This window comes from Aspergillus nomiae, assembly GCF_001204775.2.
Source record: "Aspergillus nomiae NRRL 13137 chromosome Unknown contig00411, whole genome shotgun sequence".
Taxonomy (NCBI): domain Eukaryota; kingdom Fungi; phylum Ascomycota; class Eurotiomycetes; order Eurotiales; family Aspergillaceae; genus Aspergillus; species Aspergillus nomiae.
In genome coordinates this window covers 10,998-29,944 of record NW_015378466.1, presented here as the reverse complement: position 1 = coordinate 29,944, position 18,947 = coordinate 10,998, and the positions used below count along the sequence as shown (strand labels likewise).

The following is an 18,947-nucleotide window of genomic DNA, read 5'->3' as shown; positions in this document are numbered from 1 at the left end:
TACTAAGTCAACACTCCAAAAATCAAAATGTCCCCTCATCACTACCCCCAACCTCATCCCCGAAATCTCCGCATTCGTAACCAAATGCATGGCCTCGCACGACCCCTCGCACAACCCCCAACACGTGCACCGCGTCGTGTCATTAGCCCAAAAAATCCTCGCCCGCGAAACAGCCCGCGCGGCCTCAGTGTACGATGCCGACGTGGTGCACCTCGCGGCGCTGCTGCATGACATCGGGGACCGGAAATATCTGTCGCAGGTAGCGGCCATCTCGGCGTCTATTCAGGGCCGTGCCGCAGAAGAAGAAGAGGCGGTGGATCCGCAGCGGCTGGTGTATTGTGTGCTTGTGGCGCATGGGGCGGATGAGGCCTTGGCGGAGAAGGTGCAGATGATTGTGTCGCATGTGTCGTATACGACGGAGAGGGCCAAGCCGGAGGAGGTGGGCAGGTTGATTCGCGAGGGGTATCCCGAGTTGGCGATTGTGCAGGATGCGGATCGGTTGGATGCTATCGGGGCGGTGGGCATTGGTCGGTGTTTTACTTTTCTGGGGGCGAAGGGGAAGAACTTCTGTCCTGAGGGGATGTGGGTGATGGATAATGCGATTGAGCATTTTGAGGAGAAGTTGGTGAGGCTGGAGAGTATGATGAAGACGGAGACTGGACGAGAGATGGCCAGAGTGCGCACGGCGAGGTTGAAGGAGTTTCAAGAGTGGTGGGCTGTCGAAATGAACGACGCCGCGTAGGAAGATCGCTTTGTATAAAGATGGGAGAGAACAAGGGGTGAGAGCATGCAATGCAATATAGATTAACCTATAGACATCAAGTCCGAAATCATGCTATCCAGTCTATCAATTCTCAATACACCAATGGGTATGTGACAGGTGACGATATTATCTGTTGTGAAGGTACGCGCAAAGAGAAAGGAACGTATGGTTCAATCAAACCACCTGCTGCACTCGGTGATAACCATTTGTTGTGCAGGGTAAAATGACAGTGATGCCATAGCCAATGCCACTGAGATGTGTAGGGAGAGACAAATAACAAAACAAGACCAACGCCGAAACCGCTGTAATGTCTAAACTAATTGCATGTCGTGGCGTTTCAATATACCTCCGGAAAAAAAAAATTATAATGCAATTAGACCCTATCCCGGGCGAAATCCAAGAAGTCGCAGTCATCCTCAAAGAAGCCATCATCGCCTCCAGATCCAGCCGAAGGAAATGACGAGCCACGTCTCTTCTTTCTGCGTGTGGTAATCACGACCTCTTCAGGAAGCCCCGTACTATTGCCAAGACTGATTAGATTCTCCATCTCGCCACCAGAGCCCAGTTGGTGTTCATGTAGCGTCTCGTCATCATCGTCATCGCCACCAGCGCTGAATGGGCGCACGTGTATTCTGGTCATGGGCAGGTTCTCACCAAATACCCAGTTGCCAGAAGGCAGATTCGATGGTTCGTCCGTATGACCAATTTCCGGGTATACGTAAAGACTAACCCTCTGGTCCGTGTGGAAAGGCTGGTAAGGTGCGTTTGTCTCAATCTCCGCCTGGGAGAGAGGCTGACATTTAAGTTTGGATGCAAGAGACGGTCGTGGATTGGAAGAAGGCAAGGCCAGCGATGCGCGAACAGGGGTCTCCACATTAAATGCGCTAACAGGCATAGGACCGCAGTGCGTTTGCAGAACGGGGGGCAACCGGAATTCAATCTCCTTGCCTCCTACCACAGATTGGAGCTGCCGGTTCTTCTGAATAGACATAGTACGTCGCACCCTGTAGAGCCGGAAGTGCCCGCTGTCCACCAAGCCTAAAAATACCTGGTCTTTATTCGTAATCCAAGTGACACGAGACGCAGCCGGGTCACGGGCCAGCCCGTGCAGGCGGTTTTCCCCAGCGTGGCGGAGCGTGTTAACTGTCCCAGTGGCTGCCCCCATTGACTTGCTGAGACCAGCAGCAACTACTTTCCCGCCTCGAACACCAGCAGACGATGAAAATCCTCCTACTGCAGGCAAAGCCCCACCAGCACTTGCGGTACGACCTCTAACTGCGGCGATTATAGGCTGCGTCTTGCCCCCAACAAGCTTGAATGCCGCTGATAGAGGGTTCACTGGGGCGGCTTTGTCAGACAACTCATCCGTTGATTGGTCAGGTGCCGGCGGTTTACTAGATGTTGGGCGAGCCCGCCGGAATGGAGGCCATTGGAAAGCACTCCGCGGTAGGTCAAAGACATGTACTGTTCCTTTCCGAGTAATAACTGCCAGTCGGTCTCCAGAGGGAGGACACCAAATCACGTCGACAATGTATGATTTTGTCAAACGCGTGTACCGTGCGATTTGGCGCACATTGGCACAAGTGTTCACGGAATCCTCTGACAAAAATGCCCCGGCTCGACAGTACTTAGCTTGCATGAGATCCCAGACGTGTTGAACGTCTCCATTCGTGCTCGCCGTAAGAAGCATTAGTCCATTAGGCGAAAAGGAGAGAAAGCTGCATCCTTCTGGAGGCTGGAACGTGGCAACGGGGTTGAACAGCGCGGCCTTTGTCTCATTGCCTTCTTCAAGCCTTTTCAAATCCATGATTGAAACAATGTCAGGCTCCGCGGGTGTGGTAGTATGGGTATCTTGGGCATGAGTAGGTGGGAAGGCGCTGTATGCCTGCGGTAAATCTCCCAAGGTGGGAGAGCGTCGGGGCGCAGAAGATTGGAGCTGGTCTTTATTCCAATAATTATTCCACGCTTGAAGCCCCTGGTCGCCCATCCATCTTGCACCTCTCACAATCTCCTGCGTCACGCCTCTTGCTACTTTGTCGAAGAAGCTCGGGCCCTCGCCGACGTCCGTAGCGCACGATATTGCTGGCCTTGCTGGAGGATTACGGTTGTCAAGACCATAGGCTTTACCCTGGATCAACGACGGAGGAACCGTCCCTGGAAGCGACGCCCTATACGTGGACGATGGTGGGACGATTGCCAGCCATCTTCCCTTTAGCGCAACAATAGGGCTGTCGGTGTTAGCAATCCCAGATGGAGAGTCGGTCCGAGATCCATCAGGATCTGTTGAATTTGAAGAAGTTGAGTAACGCCGGGATTCCCGTGAGCGAATACTGGTCCAAGTTTTACCCAGGCACTGGTACCCATTCATGCTGTAGATGAAAACCTCACCACTAACTCCAGATGCCAAAACTACATAGTTGCCTCCCGCGAAGAGCTTCAAATTTCCGGCAGGCGAAGGTGCAATTGCAGGCAGTCCAGGGATACTCTCAAAGTACGGAGAAGGCTTCATTGTGAATAGAGTCGTGATGTGATCCCCCGTTCTGAGCGAATATATTTCGACGCGTGTCTGGTAATATCTGGCATCGTCTTTCACCGAGCGCCTCTCAGCAGGATGCTGGCGCCCGGTGGGCGTAGGAGGTACCTCATTCACTTCCGAACCCACAGAAGAGCCGCGAGTGGCATCGTCAGGTAGTCCACATGGACCATGGATAATGACAGCGACATGCGGTCTGGATGCTGAGCACGAGTCATTGGGTAAATTGCAAGCCAGGATTTTGGCGTCTATCACACGACCATTGAGACCGGCCAGCTTCCCAATTAAACGCGTTTTACGGTCCTCTACTGCGAGGACTTCCAAAGATCCATCAGTACCCACAACAAGAACACTAGTTCCCATCCTCGACGACTTGGACGAAGGGCTGTAGATCGTGTCAAAGGAACAGAAAGAGTATTTTTCACCTGTCGACTGCCTGTTCTGGCCAGACACGAGTGGGATGTCGATATCAGGTGCTCCATAGAAATGGGCCTGGGGCAAATGCGGCAACGGGATCGGGTTACTGAATGGGCCGCTGACGGAGTGGCTTTTGTACCTATCTACAGACTGCTGTCGAGATAAGTCACTACTCAAGTACCCGTTGCCGTAGCTCAAAGGCCTTGCCCTGGGAAGAGGCGACGTTGAGGAGGGGTGGCTAAAACCGCCCTTTTCCGGATTTGAAGGGAAGGCAAAGGGAGACCCGTTCGCGATTTCGCCGTCACTAACGTCATTCGGTGGGCTCTTCCCAAATGGGATAGACTTTGCCCAGCTATCTGTACGATACGCTAGATCATTCTCTGGTGAGTCATTAAGGGAGCCAAGTGCATCTAGAACCGGCGAGACGATATTGTTGGGTCGTTCAGAAGCCAACGGAGGGTCAGGACATGACGACGGTTCGGCCTGCAGAGGCGGAGAGGCTGGAATCCTGTGCATTTTGAGTATTCCAGGTCAGTGATTTGATGGACCAAGCGGCAAAACTCGCGGTGCTTTGGGCTTACAAGTCTTCTGGCGGTGTCTTTGCTGCAGCCTTGGCTGTCTTTGTCTTCCCCTTGGATCCGGCTTTTCCCTTTTTCTTCTTTCCACTGTGTTCATTCTCTGGGGGCGTTTGGTTCCAATCCTCTAGGGGTGGGCTAGGTCACCGACGGACCGGCTCTGCTGGCGGAATAGATCGTCCGAAGCTGCCGGGGGCATGAAATGGAAGGATTGCCTCGAGGAGGCAAGACGGTTTCGATAAGAAAAACCGCTCTCAGGACCCGTGATAAGGTCTGAGAACGGGGGTCTCGCGATGTTATCGGTGGCAAAGACTGTCGCGGAGGTATGGCACTATCGACGGTTGACTATCAACAAGCATCCCCGTTAGTATGACTCACCCAGTAATCGAGGGTGCAAAACAATACGTACATGTATGGTTATTGAAAAAGAGGTTTAGGTTTAATACTGCGATAAAAGCGGTTTCGGTGCGCGTAGGAATAAAGGTTAGCAAAGCAACAGCGTATCCAGAGTCAAGATACGCTTGTAGCTTCGGAGATTAGGGCGAGACGGAAGCGCTGCTTATACCGTTCGTCCGAGAATCCGGGGTAGATGTATGGAAGTGGAACACGAGTTACAAAATGTACAAAGATGATAGATATACCGGATACAAAGAAGACAGTTTTGGTCAAAGAAGTGAGTTTGTTTGAGGAAATAGAAAGAGAGGTTGGGGAAGAACATGGAGGGAGAGGGGGAGGGGGGTCAGGGTCAGGAGTATGGATGACATCCCCCATGGGTAGGCTGACTTATCTCCTATCAGGCCCAGATTTAGTTAACCTTAGTGGTGACCGGCCACGAATAGACTACTATTAGTTGGACGGAACTAGATTCGGTCGGCAGGTACGGTACGGTATGGTAAAGTCTAGGAACTTCCGTGAGGTCCCCAGGCCGGCACATGACGAGGATCAGGTGATGATTGGTCCGTTTGAGACGGTGACCGTCAGGGTATGACGCCAGTTTCGGACTGCCTAACGTGCCTTTTTCCAGCCGGACCTTGGATCTACGGAGTACCGCGCTTGCCTTGCAGTCTGCAAACCAAAAAGATAAGTATGGAGTCATCCGCCCCCCTCCTCTTAGAATGAAAGGAAGCCCCCCCACTCCTCATTCCACAGCCACTCGGCACTCAAATGACGATCCATCCACCATGTTCCAGGCAAATTATTGGTTTGCCCTGCAGGTCGCATGAGGGGCCCCCCAGACAAACAATGCAAACCACACGCGTCTGAACACGGGTCAGCGGGCGCCACGTGATTTGCCTGAATGATGCAGCCAAAGAGCCCTTACCACTTGGACATGGAAGGGCAATGGCAAAGCCACAGTCAACTGGAACTCAACTTCTAAATTCTTCCGTGGACAATCCGGGTCTAGCCGCCACTGTTGCTTCCATGTCAACCAAATCTGAATCATCAGGAATGTTCTGTCCGGTAGGTCCGCATTACCGCATACTCGTAACTACTCGCCGTCATCTGCAAGGTCCCTGAATATCATTGGCACATCATCAAGCGGTGACTGAGGCATGACGGTGGAGGTTTAATTAAATCACATTGGAAGTCCATCCGTCGGGTCCTCACGCCTATATGGGATACTGTGACTTCTTTGGGGAGTTTCCCCTTTGGGGTTACCCAACCTCATGTGATATCTTCCAACTTGGATTGACCTATCGGTTCGTCGTCGCTGTCTTCGAATCGCACCACGTGATAGGTTCAAGAAAGAGTCCATTGAGAGTATAATAGGGAAGAGCGTGGAAGTTGCATGCATGCATACTCCAGGAATCAAAAGGGATATGACGTGTATTGTTACAAAGTATATGACACCTGTTCCGACGCATCCAGGTTCCCCCTGCGCACACTCCGAAGGTCGCGCCTATTGCAACATCTCAGGTCTTCTTCTTCGCCGCGGCAGCCTTGGCCTTGGCCGCCTTCTTCTTGTTGCTATTGATCATGACGATTCCGATGAATGTACCAACCACAGCCGATCCGAGGAGAGTAAGGATGACAGGGATGCGGATAGCCCATACACGAGGAGGGAAAAGGTCATGGAGGGGGTGGTCCTGGTCGACAAATGGCTACCACCTTGTTAATAGGTGCACGTAAATCCAAAAGGCATAGAAGGAGACTTACCATGAGAAGAGTCCAAGCCGTGTAGTAGAGAAAGATTGCGGTAGCGGCCAAGAGCATGGCGGATCCGACGAGTTGGCCCAGCTAGAAAAAGCGACAATCAGCATATGAAAATATAACGATGCAGACTAGTTTCTTCTTACCATAGTGGTGAGCAAATCTATAGGGTAGGCCTAATAGAGTAATTGCGAAGAACTGCTAGCCTGAAAGATGGGCATGAACAGACCATCCCATCGCATAACACGAACAGCTTGGCTCCTGAGTGGCACGTGACCTGGCCCGAACGCTAAGACTTTACCCTTCGCCGCCTCACGTTCTGTCCGACGGAGCTCAACCATCAACGTTTTCGCAACTTGACTCAAGAGTCACTCTTCCTTTATTGAGGTCCCAGAGTAATCTGGGGAACTTTAAGGAACGATGACAGACCCGGTCGTATTGCAGTCGGCGGTGCGAGTGCCCACACCTCCGCCTGGCACGTCCTATTCTCCAAAACCATCGGGCTCACGAAAACGCTCGCCCCCCTCTCGTTCGCCTTCTCCAACTCGTCGCCGGTCGCCTCCAGGTGACTCTGTCAAAGAAGATGGCGACGCGCCACGAATTGACCCTGAACGTGCCATTGAGCGAGAACGACAACTCGCGGAGCGTGTCCGCCAACATGAGAAGCAGGAGGCCGCGCGGAAACCGATGACGGAAGAAGAAAAACAAGCTTCAGCCAAAGCAGAATATGAGAAGCTTCTGAATATGCGGTCGGGTGGAACTTACATTCCCCCCGCTCGACTCCGGGCGCTACAAGCCCAGATCACAGATAAGACGAGCAAAGAATATCAGCGTATGGCATGGGAAGCTTTGAAGAAATCGATCAACGGTCTTATCAACAAAGTCAACGTCTCAAATATCAAACATATTGTGCCAGAACTTTTCGGTGAGAACTTGGTACGTGGACGCGGGCTATTTTGCAGGAGCATCATGAAGGCTCAAGCTGCCAGCTTGCCGTTCACGCCAATTTACGCTGCGATGGCGGCTATCGTCAACACCAAACTTCCTCAAGTTGGCGAGCTGCTGCTTAATCGATTGATCGTCCAGTTCCGCAAAGCGTTCAAACGAAACGACAAGGCGGTCTGCATCTCGTCGACGACTTTCATCGCTCATTTGTGCAACCAACAGGTCGTACATGAGATGCTCGCAGCTCAAATTCTTCTTCTCCTGCTCCACAAACCCACAGATGACAGTGTGGAGATTGCCGTCGGCCTCACAAGGGAAGTCGGACAGCATTTGGAGGAAATGAGTGGTCCTATTGCCCTGGCGGTGTTCGATCAGTTCAGAAACATCCTCCACGAAGCCGATATCGACAAGAGAGTCCAGTACATGATCGAAGTCTTGTTCCAAGTCCGTAAAGACCGTTATAAAGACAATCCAGCGGTCAAAGATGAACTTGACCTGGTAGAGGAAGAAGATCAGATCACACACCGTGTTGGTCTTGACGATGAGATTGAAACTCAAGATACCCTCAACATTTTCAAATACGATTCGCAATGGGAGGAACACGAAGACGCGTACAAGAAACTGAAGGCTGAGATCTTAGGTGAAGGTAGCGATGACGAAGATGAGGAGGACGAGACCGATGAGAGCTCTGATGAAGAAGCTGAAGAAGAGCGGCAGATGGATATCAAAGACCAAAGCAATACGGACCTCGTCAACCTGCGGAGGACCATCTACTTGACTATCATGTCCAGCATTGATTTCGAAGAATGCTGTCATAAATTGATGAAGATCTCACTGCCACCCGGCCTGGAGCCCGAACTTCCGTCGATGATTATTGAGTGCTGTTCTCAAGAAAGAACATACTCAAAGTTCTACGGTTTGATTGGTGAGCGGTTCTCCAAGATCAATCGTCTTTGGTGTGACCTTTTCGAGGCTGCTTTCGCCAAGTACTATGACACGATCCATCGATTCGAGACCAATAAGTTGCGCAATATTGCCCGCTTTTTCGGCCATATGCTCAGCACCGACGCCATCGGCTGGCATGTTATGTCCGTCATTCACCTCAATGAAGAAGAAACCACTTCAAGCAGTCGTATTTTTATCAAGATTCTCTTCCAAGACCTAGGAGAGCACCTTGGTCTCCCGAAGTTGCAGGAGCGCATGAGGGATGAGATACTTCGCCCGAGCTTTGAAGGTCTCTTCCCAACAGATAATCCTCGCAACACCCGCTTTTCTATCAACTATTTCACAAGTATCGGCTTTGGTATTCTGACAGAGGACATGCGTGAATACCTGAAGAACCTCCCCAAGCCGACAGTTCCAGCTCTCCCTGCGCGCGACGCTACTCCAGAGTCAGACGCTGAATCTGTCAGTTCTCGCTCATCTTGCTCCACGTGCACTGGCCCCCGTCACTCACGCTCACGCTCGCGCTCCTATTCATACTCCCGTTCGCCTTCGCCGGGCCGAGGCCGCCGTCGCTCGGTCAGTCGCGGCAGGTCTTATTCACGATCCATCTCCGGCTCTTCTCGCCGGAGCTACAGCTACACGCCTTCGCGCTCCAGGTCACCAGTGTCGAGAAGTCGCCGGCGCTCTGTTTCTTACAGTCGATCCCGGTCACCCAAAAGGTCGTCGGTCTCTCGTACTCCCCCTAGGCGGACTCGTGCTAAGTCTTACGACTCACGCTCCCCCCGACGTTCACCGTCTCGGTCTGTTACACCCGAGAAACAGGGTTACAGTCGTAGGAACCGAAGCTACTCCAGATCGGTGTCGAGATCTGTTACTCCACCTCGGCGCGAGGCACGAGGCAGACGCTACTCGTCTGAGTCTTTGTCTCCGCCTCGCTCTAAACGCGCATCGTCGCGTTCACCTCGCAAGGCAGCCCCGGCTCGGCGCGCCCGTGATGCTTCAGCGTCACGTTCCCCGAGCCCTGCACGATCGGGACGTGATCAAAGAAGACGCCGGTACTCGGATTCCCGATCACCGTCTCGCTCGCCCCCTCGGCGTAGATCGCCGTCCCGGACTCCTCCTCGTCGGGGCCGCGCCGCTGACTATATCTAATTTAAATGGTGATGAGTTGTTGTAAAAATGACATGAAAATGCCTCTAAGACGCATACAAAGAATTTCAATTATTTGATGTTGACCGCAGGTCATGAATTATTTATTAGGACTGGTTAAAAGGCTCGGTTTGTTAGGTGTATTTGTACTACCCTGCGTTTAGGTTCCCAATAGCAAAAAAGGCAGTGCAGTCACTGCAAACGATCCACATGTTCACTTGGCATCAGTCGCGAGTCTAGCTTTCTATATAAAACGCAAACTATAGCAATAGCTTTTCGGTACGGCATCTATCATATCTAGGGTATCACTCAGCCATCCAACCCATCTATCTTTTCACGTAAACTCTCCAAGGAAATGACAATGTAAACAAATCTACTCAGCGGCCTCCCACAAACACCTTTCACACAAACACAACCCACCCAACGCGCCTCTAGCCCATTCCCGTCTCTCCTTGACATTCAGTCCAATATCACAGTAATGATTCAAGATCTCCTGGTCAGTCTTGATCCCCTCGTTCCTGGACGGCGTCTGCTCCTCCCCGGTACCAGTCCTCTTCCAAACAGGACGTTCAGACTCCGTCCGAGCCCGGAAGGTAATCTCACCACCCCACTCCCACCTCACATTCGGATCACAGCAGTGATTCGCAAGACACCAGAGCGGATGCACAGCACAGAGCTCCGGGCCACCATCCCAGGTAGACAGACGACCGGATGCGGTGCCGCGGAATTTAGCATAGAGCGTATTAAGCACCCAGGTATCATAGCGGGAAAGGGCCTCGTAAGGATCCAGTTCCATTTCCTCGAGCATGCGCATAGGCTGGAGGATATTGAGGTGGAAGGAGAAGGGCAGGGTGGCGGTGGGGTCGTCGGAGGAAACAGAGCCTGCGGATGAGTCCTCGAGGTCGTGGAAATCGCCCCAGATGTACTTGATCTCGGGGAGGTCAAGAGGATGCACGTCCTGTGTTGCGGCCATGGCGATTGCCCGGCCCAGGAGGAGGAGGTACAGGTAGTCAGCTTTGTCTTTGGGGTCGGGAATGTCCTTGCCGATGGATTCGAGATTCTCCATCAGACCGCAGAGGGCGCCGTGGTAGGTTTCCTGTGCTTGGTCGTGGCATGCTTGGCTGCAGAAGATGATGTCGTCGCAGTCTGTGCAGGCGACGGGGGGTTCTCGGATGCTAAGTCGGGGAGCGGGGCGTTGCAGGCGTCGCAGAGGTCGTCGTGGAGTCTGTTAGTGGCTGTGAGGAGGGAGTTTTCGCGAAGGATGATCTCGCCGGGGGCGATGTCTTCTTTGGCGAAGAGGCCTAGTTGGATGGATACCTCACCCTCTGATGAGGTTCCTTCGTCGGTGGTGCCGTGGAGGGCGGGCAGAGCAACAGCCCGCACTTCACATTTGGGCGCAACATCCTTCAGTCTGTCATTGAGCAGCTTGAGTGTTTCAGGGGCCTTTCTGTCCGGCTCGTGCTCGTTCCAGGGGTACAGGACCCTCCGCGCGAAGCCCTGCGCATTCAGAGCACTGGGGTTGATTTCCACTTCCGCAGCTCCATTGTCCTTAACCGAGTCTGGTCGTCGAGAAGTATATACTTTCTGAATTGCGCCTAGCTGCTCCCTGAGGGTATCCACAGCTTTACCATCACACTTTTCCATACTTCCAAGTAGCGACAAACCACGCATGCAGAATTCATATGCGTCTCTGTAGCACCGGCAAGTGACTAAGCTCCGAACAAGCAAGGCATATACGGTCCCAATGATTTCGTCATACTCGTCTTGTGTTGTAGCAATATATGAATCGTCGTCGTCTTCGTCATCTTCAGCCTCTTGCCCCCCTCCTTTGCAGCCTGAGCTTGAGTATCTATCTTCCTTCGAGCATGGAACTCACATCCGCCGGGGTCAACGACGGACTCCAACAGTGAAAGAGCACGATACGCGTCCGCGGATGCTAAATCCGCAAATCCCAATTGCTCATGGAGTAGTCCTCGTTCGAGGTGAAGATGTGGGTTGTGAGGGTCCGCATAGAGACGGGTGGTTGTTTCCGAGCGCGAGTGGAGGAGGTCGTTCATCTTTGATATGTAGACTCCAGTATCTAGTTTAGTTGGAGAAGCTGTGTGGCTATTTCACTTCTTCTGCTCAAAACGTGGGGTAACTGTTACGTGGAATGAAGGCCAAATGTTGGCTGTATTTGGGTTGAAATAGATTGTCTCCCCGGCAGATCTAACGTATTAGCCAGCCTTGTTACGCAGTGCCACGATAGTCAACAATTGATGTATATAGCTGCACAAATCATTGAAGTTTTCTTGTTTCAGTGAAAAATCAATGTATGAAAAGAGAAAAAAAAAAAGAAGAATGCGGGGAGATGTCTATCGCCACGTGATGATAACAAAATTTGCCCTACATCATCCAGATTAGGCAGGTCAAGTATGGGTTATCAAGTTATCTCACCCCAAGGTTTAAACTGGAATAGCAGTCGAAATCAGACCTGTAATATAGATGAGTACTCAGGAGAAGTTATACTCGTTCTAATCTCGAGTTGACTAACATCACCCCATCTGTCTCGTTTCTTTACCCCGTACTTTGTCAGGTTTTCCGATATCGACCCTGGCGGTGGTACCGTGAATGGCACCAGCAACTGCCTTCCTAGTGTGTATGTAATCATGCATACAGATTATTAGCAGCAACCGATGTATATGACTTGGAATTCTGTTGTACTTCGTAGGCTCCTATAGCCAGTCTCATTGATTCTGTTAAATTCACTGGCCAAGAAGACGTTCCTAAATGCTCATTAACAAAGGCTTCACCCTTACATTAACAGGTGGATTAAAAAAAAGGCAAAAATAACTATCGATTCGCATAGGATAAGCTGTCATTATGATTGGCTCCTTTATATATTGAATCAACATATCACATCGAAAGAGTCAATGATCTACAGAGTACCCACAGCAACAATTTCTTGACGGTTCGCCAACCAAGCTTCCAGAAGCTGAGAGCAGGCAAAAACAGTTCCTAACAGCCGCGACCAGGTGCGAATTGTATTAGATGGTGTACGTTACTCATCTTTACATGGACAGTATCAGAAATAGAAGCAATATTAATTCCTTGTAATTACAAGCCAGGTGAATGTATCACGATCCAATATACACAGCACTTTCAAGAAACGTCCTCCCATATTTCTCACTCAGCCTTGCGAGGCCAATTACCGCGAGGGCATAAAGCGAGAGTATCCGGCAAAGTTGACAAGATTGAATAGTCGCTGCTTATTGTGAGCTAATGCCAATAGAAAGTAGTCAAATGAATGGTCCTTACACTGAGTGAAACAATTGAAAAGGCGAACTTTTTACTTGCAAGGGTTGTTGGGCTGCGAATCAATGATCCGGAACCAGTTGTACATGTCGGTGCTTTGCTTATCGCGAAGAGTTCTGTAGATGAAGTGGGCGCAGTCCTCGCCACCGGACGCGCTAGGCACGGCAAAGACTGTAGAGAAAGAAGCCAAGGAGGCAAGAGCAATGGCAGAGAAGAACTTCATTGTAAAAGAAGGCTTTGGTTGTCACGGAAGAACCGAGTAGTGGAGAGAGTAGTAGTGGTAGTAGGCTTTGAATGCTTTGATTGTGTTTGATGCTGAGGAATGAGGTTGTAAGAGCATGGATGATGCTCGCTTTTATACCTGTTCTCCAGGTAGATAGGGCTTAGATTTTCTGAACCCTGAAAAGGTGATATGACCTGTCTCATGTGGCTTGGGAAACTATCTAGCATTTCCGGGGTGGAGTCCGCAGATATTGATTAGGGCCCCTTGCATTACCGATCGTCTCCCCCTGATACAGTGCATCATATCATTACTTTTGGCTGAGCACATCCATTCCCATGAGTACGTAGGCGGGGTGGCAATGAAGTGCAGACAGTGAAATCTGCCCATAGTTTTTATGCTACCGTAGAAGCCGTGCCATGTTACAGTTATCATGTGTATGATAGAGTCAGGTTCTAGATAGAACAAGCTTCGTGGCGCGTGCGTTTACCTAATGATTGAATTGTTTCGCGTCCACGAACTTGCTCCTCTATGTTGGTTCTGGGTTAATTGGAGCGTTTCTAACCTAGATTCTGTCTCGCAATGACGCGTCGTATACCAAGACGGTTAATTCTTAAGCTCTAACAGGCCAACGTAATCTTGATTGTCTAATCGATTGATGATCATGTTTGTGTATAGTTAACTCCTGCATTTTGTAATATCGGTGGGCCCCTCGGTTACCAGATATCGGCACTTCCCTTGCAGAGATTCAGGACAGCCACTTCAGTTTGGTAAACCTAGCAATATAAGGTGTGGAGAATGCTGTAGTTCTGTGGGGATCAAGAAGCCGCCGCTTAGTATGATATGTCTACTACATTGCGAAAAAAGGCTATCTGGGACAAAAGATAGCAACTCTTCCGATCACTAGATCCTTTAAGGTATGTCTTCTGATCCATTATGTCCTTATTATCGGTATTAGGCGGCGTATATGGCCTAAGGCGTGCTAGCAAGCGTAGTATTTCTTAAATTGACATACCTCTACCTTTTTAAACATCTGGCGACACTCTAATATGAGATTGCACACTTGAAAACAGTGACGCAAACAACAGCAAGGGACATACGCACGAGTGCTGTGATGACAAGAGCACGAATCACGTCCGGCTCTTCTAACCGAGAGTAATAGCTCAAGCAAGGCACACTGTTTCTATTTGTGATAAGTTCCCCGGTCGATCTCTGCCGTTGAAAGAAAGGTTATAGAGCTAACTCAATTGCCACCGTGATGTATAATGCTAAAGTACCGTTTTAGCCGACCAAAAATCCCTTTGTCGTAAGTCTGATATGATGCAGTAACACTGATGTGCCGCTATCTGTTCATGTCTGTACCCCAGCATCCATTCTAGGGCCTTGCTGCACTCCATAGCTCGGAAAATATATTTCCTAGAAATGTGATAGGGCAATGAATAGCCGGGAAATGGTTTATCGGCTTATTGGGAATGGGTTTCAGCTCCTTGCATAGAAGCTCGGCAATGCCTTGCTTGACTTGAAAGCCTTATCATAACATGCGTTGAAGTATAGATCATCCAAGCTTTCATGGTTTCGTTGGATAGTTTGTACTTCCGAGGGAAAGATATTATGATAGTCTTAGTTAGACTTTATAGCTCGCCGATTTGGTTTACTGTGGGTCTCGTATATACTTTATAGGCCTCTCCTCACGTTCACTTCTTAGACAGAGTGAGGGCATTTTGACCGTGGAGATATTCGACTTGTTATTTGAGGTCATAGAAACCTTGGTAGAATATGCATCAGTATCATCGCGCCATGGTCAACTGTTGCTGAGACATGGTGGTTTGTTTAACGGGCAAAGTCGCATTTCCGGCGTACGTGAGAAAAGCTCAATTGGGGGACCATCTTGTCAGGACATGCATTCTTCGCATTGTACTTTAGATCAAAATATGTACTCGGTCAAATGAAAACCTCGCCATGACCTCTTGTCAATAAGTTGTCCGTAATAAGCATGAAAAGGCTTGTTTATTGATTCATTATATATATCCAGATAGACTACCTCCTAGCATGTACATACCCACAAGCATTAATTCTGTAGTTTAATATCACGATCCACGTACTCAATACTTCCATGAGTTGTTTGATCAGCTTTTGAGAAGTATCATGGACTGAGCAAGCAAAGTATAGAAAATGACGTCCGAATGTACATCTACACGCAGGCTATTAGAGCTGCCTCGGCTATATGAACGAACAAACAACAATCTATCCAACAGAATCAACAACATGAAATGTCAAACAATTCAACTCAGTCCCAACCCTACACAACTGCGCATTAATATCATAAACCAGAGGATACAAGTTGTTATTCGACGGGCCCGAAACATCCTCATCTATCGCCTTCGCCCTATACCCACTCCTCCAACCTGCAACCCACACATCCACCATATGCGACCCAGTACTCCTGGGGCTACCCGCCGGATAATTCGAAAACGGCTCATGTATTCGACGGAGATACAGCTTCGCATCCGCGACGTTGAAATGTATCACCCTATTGGCCAGGTACTTTGAGACGAACAATCCAATCATGCTCTCAATATCTGCCGTCACGCCGAGGGCTTTGGTTGGGTCGAATATGGAATAGCAAACGCGGGGACGCACAGTGATTTTGCCACTGTTCGTGCAGAGGTCTATCTTGGGTAGCTCTGTTGTTTGGAATCGCATGTCGATGGTCTCCATCGGTGATCTGAAGGGATTGGTGAATTTATTCTCGCCTGGTTGGATTATTCCAGTAACTTCGCCGTTCCGCAGTATGAGCCCTTGGTGACCTGGGGGGACGTGTTTGAATGGCCATCGATATAGCCAGCATGGGAAGGCTATGATGTAGATGATGTCTGGGTTAGATTGTAATTAGAGATGCTAGGGTAGAATTAGATGTAGGGGGTCACTTACCACAGCAGTAAGACCAGAGTCTTGCACCCTTACTGGTTTTCGCCATCTGTAGAACTCCTCTACAGTGTGATATATAACTCAATGTGTCGATGCTACTATATTGTAGATAGTTCGCGGTAGCTGTTTACGACTGTGTCTTTTCGAAGGCATACTTGTATATCTTCTCGCAGGGCCTTGGGAAATAGTGGGCTACTTATACCTATGTGGTATGCGTCATTTTATTTATTTCTTTTCTTTTCTTTTTTTCCCCCCTTCTGACTTCTATTTGCTTTCAATTTACGTGGTCTCTGGCAGTGGAAGATCCTTAGTGATATGCTGGAAGGGATTCATTATGGTGGGGTGACCGGAAATAGACCAACATGAATGGGTCAACCAACCTTACACAAAATAAGGAATCTGACATCTAGCCAACTGAATACGAGCGATAAGTTCGAGATCTTGGTGGGGCACATGTGAACAACTGATTCTATGATGCATAGATCGCATTGGGACAGCTGAGCCATGTGTTGCTCCGCCTCTTTTGCGATGGGAATGGCCTCTACAGGTAGACTCGGATCGTCTAACGTCAAACATAGAAACTCAGTCAGTTACAACTTCAGTGGTCTAGACTGCCATGAAATAAGTCATGCAAGAACCAGTGATTCTCTTGTCACTTTAATAGCAAGTAATCCGGGGGAACATATTAAAAAGCGCTCAACTTCCAGGAAGCCTATTCTCCATATGATCAACTGGGGCGGCGATACCGGCATCTTCTTGCCTGCCGTAGCGGAACACATGAAATATATCATGGCACCAATTAATTGCACTGGAAAATGTGAAACCAGCTTCACGGAAGGAGATGTCATTACCGGGAATCTCTTAGGAGGCATCACACCGTCAGTTCCGGAGCTGGTCTATGCAAACTGCCTTCTCCAAACTAATCCTCAAATAGCTTCTTCGCACTCCTTGGACAAGATTTCACATATCGCTATTTATCCCAATCGGTCAGCGTATTGGACTGGGTGGTATTCTCAATGGTCCCAACCGGGGTGCCGTTTGCCCTTAAAGCAATCATCAGGGTTTCCAATCCCAATAAATTTCTGAGGAGTCTTGCCGTCTACCCTCCAGAGGACCGCGATGTGATAGAAAAGGAGCTACTCTCATCGACGTCCGAAGAAGTCTGTGAGGTCTGGAACGGCCACGGCGTCGAAAGGAGACTTCTACCACCGTCCGAATCAGCACCCGTGGAAGAGTGGATATACGATGGAAACCTCCAGCCCACGTCTCGCGCACTGGTCAGAAAATGTAAGTCCATATTTCTTTTTTTGATTCAACAGTTCCTGTATACTGATCTGGAACAGCAAGCAGGACTATCAGGGCCCAACCACCCTGGTCTGGAAAACCGGAAACAGAGTTACCACCGAATCTTTCACTGAACCTCGGGCCTTATAAGAGAGCCAGGAAGCTGTTTTTTCTAACAATTATTGGGATACTCCTGCAAAGCAGTGTTGTGGTGGTAGCTGCCCTGACAGCTTTCTATGATCCAGTGAGGGTCAGATTCTTTATCACAGCGACACGAGCTATTCGTATCATATCATTCACTTTTGTGTCCGCAGGGACAACGCTCTTGTGTCTTGGACTTGCCTACACAGCCAAGGTCATCGATACATCGGAGCATGTCACCATCTGGACCCCTCGCAAGCAAAACACACTCGCTATCTGGATCCAGCAACAGAACGCAGCACTGGAAACGGACGCATATGTCATCGGAAAGATCATAAAGAAAGAGTTTGTCTGGGCGCATCGGCCTCTCAGCTCTTGTCCATCAACCTCCATTGCTTGTCCGGTGGCACTCGCTATTATTGTCGGGTTCCTCCTGCAAAGTATCGGCCTGTCCATAATGCACTGGCCCGTGCAGGTTCTGCAACTAGTTGCGATGACGGTGATGTTCCTGGGTCGATGTTATGCTCGCAAACTAGACCCGCCAGACTTTGTTGTGAAACTCGACCGCAGAATCTCGGAGGATGACTTGAATGACCTGGCCAAAAGCAAGAGAAGGCAATTGCTGAATCATTGGTAGCTTAACCTTGTCCCTTTTTTCTTTCTTTTCTTTTCTGTAGGGGTATTCTATCCTTCTTTGAAAGGTCTAGCATGTTATCATCCCTTAACCTAAAGCAACGCTGTCCAAAGTCCATAACTAAGCGGCATAAGACAAAGGACGCCAAATCAGACGGAGGCTCCGTATACATTAGACCCTACCAGGCACTGTATGATTTCCATAGTGTAGTTACTGCGTCCTATTGAGTCTCAGGGGCTCCATATCAAGTCTTTACTTTGTGAAACTTCAACTGTAACGAGAGTATCATTACCAGAGGGCTTCACTTCATTCGGCGATAACTTGCACCGGGTGGATAGAACCAAAAACAAGGGTTCATCCAGGGAAATAAAATATTTTAGTTCAGTGAGAGGGGTCTTGTATCATACGAGGGCCGTATCTGAGGGATTTTCTTTTTTTTTCAAAAGATGCTATGTTAGCCTGCTGAAATTCTGAACTCGGCCATACTAAGTCCACACACTAGCTGCAGCTGCAGCAGTGGATCCATGCTTGCCTCATTCCAGCATATCTCCGCGGGTACACATGCATCTCTAGAGCTTGTAAGAAAAGCTAATGCACAGTGAGCCTGTGGCTGTGTTTGTGCGTCCCCTCCCTGCTAGTAAACCGACCAGGGGTATAGAGAGCCGGCCGGCCGTATACCCTTGTTATTGATGGGTTTCTTTCCCCTGCAACCTCCTCGCATCGTACTATAGTGAAGGCCCAGTTGCCTGCCTTTTTCACCTGCTTGGGACATGGATCTTGCACCGAACAAACCCGTAGATTGCATTCCTGATGTAACCCCATGCCAGCTAGTTGTAGGTGGATCGATAGCTGGCATGGGCCCACGCGTTGAACGGTCTATTTGCACTAAACTAGTGTCCAGGGACTAAGACACCATTCATGCGTGATATAGTAATCTGTCTTAGTAGATAGTAGAAGCGCCAAACAAG

At 49.6% G+C, this 18,947-nt stretch overlaps 7 protein-coding genes across 7 annotated transcripts; 3 read left to right on the top strand and 4 right to left on the bottom strand.

The window, feature by feature from the left end:
• Positions 1-88: 88 nt before the first annotated feature.
• Positions 89-742, top strand: ANOM_010646 (HD domain-containing protein; the record flags this gene model as incomplete). Its single annotated transcript, XM_015555902.1, has 1 exon — positions 89-742. One exon carries the CDS (start codon positions 89-91, stop codon positions 740-742), a length of 654 nt encoding a protein of 217 aa, XP_015402697.1.
• A 394-nt stretch (positions 743-1,136) lies between these two features.
• Positions 1,137-4,487, bottom strand: ANOM_010645 (uncharacterized protein; the record flags this gene model as incomplete). Its single annotated transcript, XM_015555901.1, has 3 exons — positions 1,137-4,221; positions 4,295-4,378; positions 4,444-4,487. 3 exons carry the CDS (start codon positions 4,485-4,487, stop codon positions 1,137-1,139), a joined length of 3,213 nt encoding a protein of 1,070 aa, XP_015402696.1.
• A 1,714-nt stretch (positions 4,488-6,201) lies between these two features.
• ANOM_010644 (dolichol phosphate-mannose biosynthesis regulatory protein) lies at positions 6,202-6,502 on the bottom strand (the record flags this gene model as incomplete). Its single annotated transcript, XM_015555900.1, has 2 exons — positions 6,202-6,390; positions 6,446-6,502. 2 exons carry the CDS (start codon positions 6,500-6,502, stop codon positions 6,202-6,204), a joined length of 246 nt encoding a protein of 81 aa, XP_015402695.1.
• A 357-nt stretch (positions 6,503-6,859) lies between these two features.
• Positions 6,860-9,506, top strand: ANOM_010643 (putative cell cycle control protein (Cwf22); the record flags this gene model as incomplete). Its single annotated transcript, XM_015555899.1, has 2 exons — positions 6,860-8,791; positions 8,892-9,506. The coding sequence occupies 2 exons, from the start codon at positions 6,860-6,862 to the stop codon at positions 9,504-9,506; spliced, it is 2,547 nt and encodes an 848-aa protein (XP_015402691.1).
• Positions 9,507-9,851: 345 nt separating this feature from the next.
• On the bottom strand, positions 9,852-10,451 carry ANOM_010642 (MYND domain protein; the record flags this gene model as incomplete). Its single annotated transcript, XM_015555898.1, has 1 exon — positions 9,852-10,451. One exon carries the CDS (start codon positions 10,449-10,451, stop codon positions 9,852-9,854), a length of 600 nt encoding a protein of 199 aa, XP_015402690.1.
• Positions 10,452-10,543: 92 nt separating this feature from the next.
• Positions 10,544-11,535, bottom strand: ANOM_010641 (MYND domain protein; the record flags this gene model as incomplete). The annotated part of the gene is made up of 2 exons (XM_015555897.1): positions 10,544-11,274; positions 11,355-11,535. 2 exons carry the CDS (start codon positions 11,533-11,535, stop codon positions 10,544-10,546), a joined length of 912 nt encoding a protein of 303 aa, XP_015402688.1.
• A 5,108-nt stretch (positions 11,536-16,643) lies between these two features.
• On the top strand, positions 16,644-17,982 carry ANOM_010640 (uncharacterized protein; the record flags this gene model as incomplete). The annotated part of the gene is made up of 3 exons (XM_015555896.1): positions 16,644-16,798; positions 16,855-17,207; positions 17,264-17,982. The coding sequence occupies 3 exons, from the start codon at positions 16,644-16,646 to the stop codon at positions 17,980-17,982; spliced, it is 1,227 nt and encodes a 408-aa protein (XP_015402689.1).
• Between the last annotated feature and the right edge of the window lie 965 nt (positions 17,983-18,947).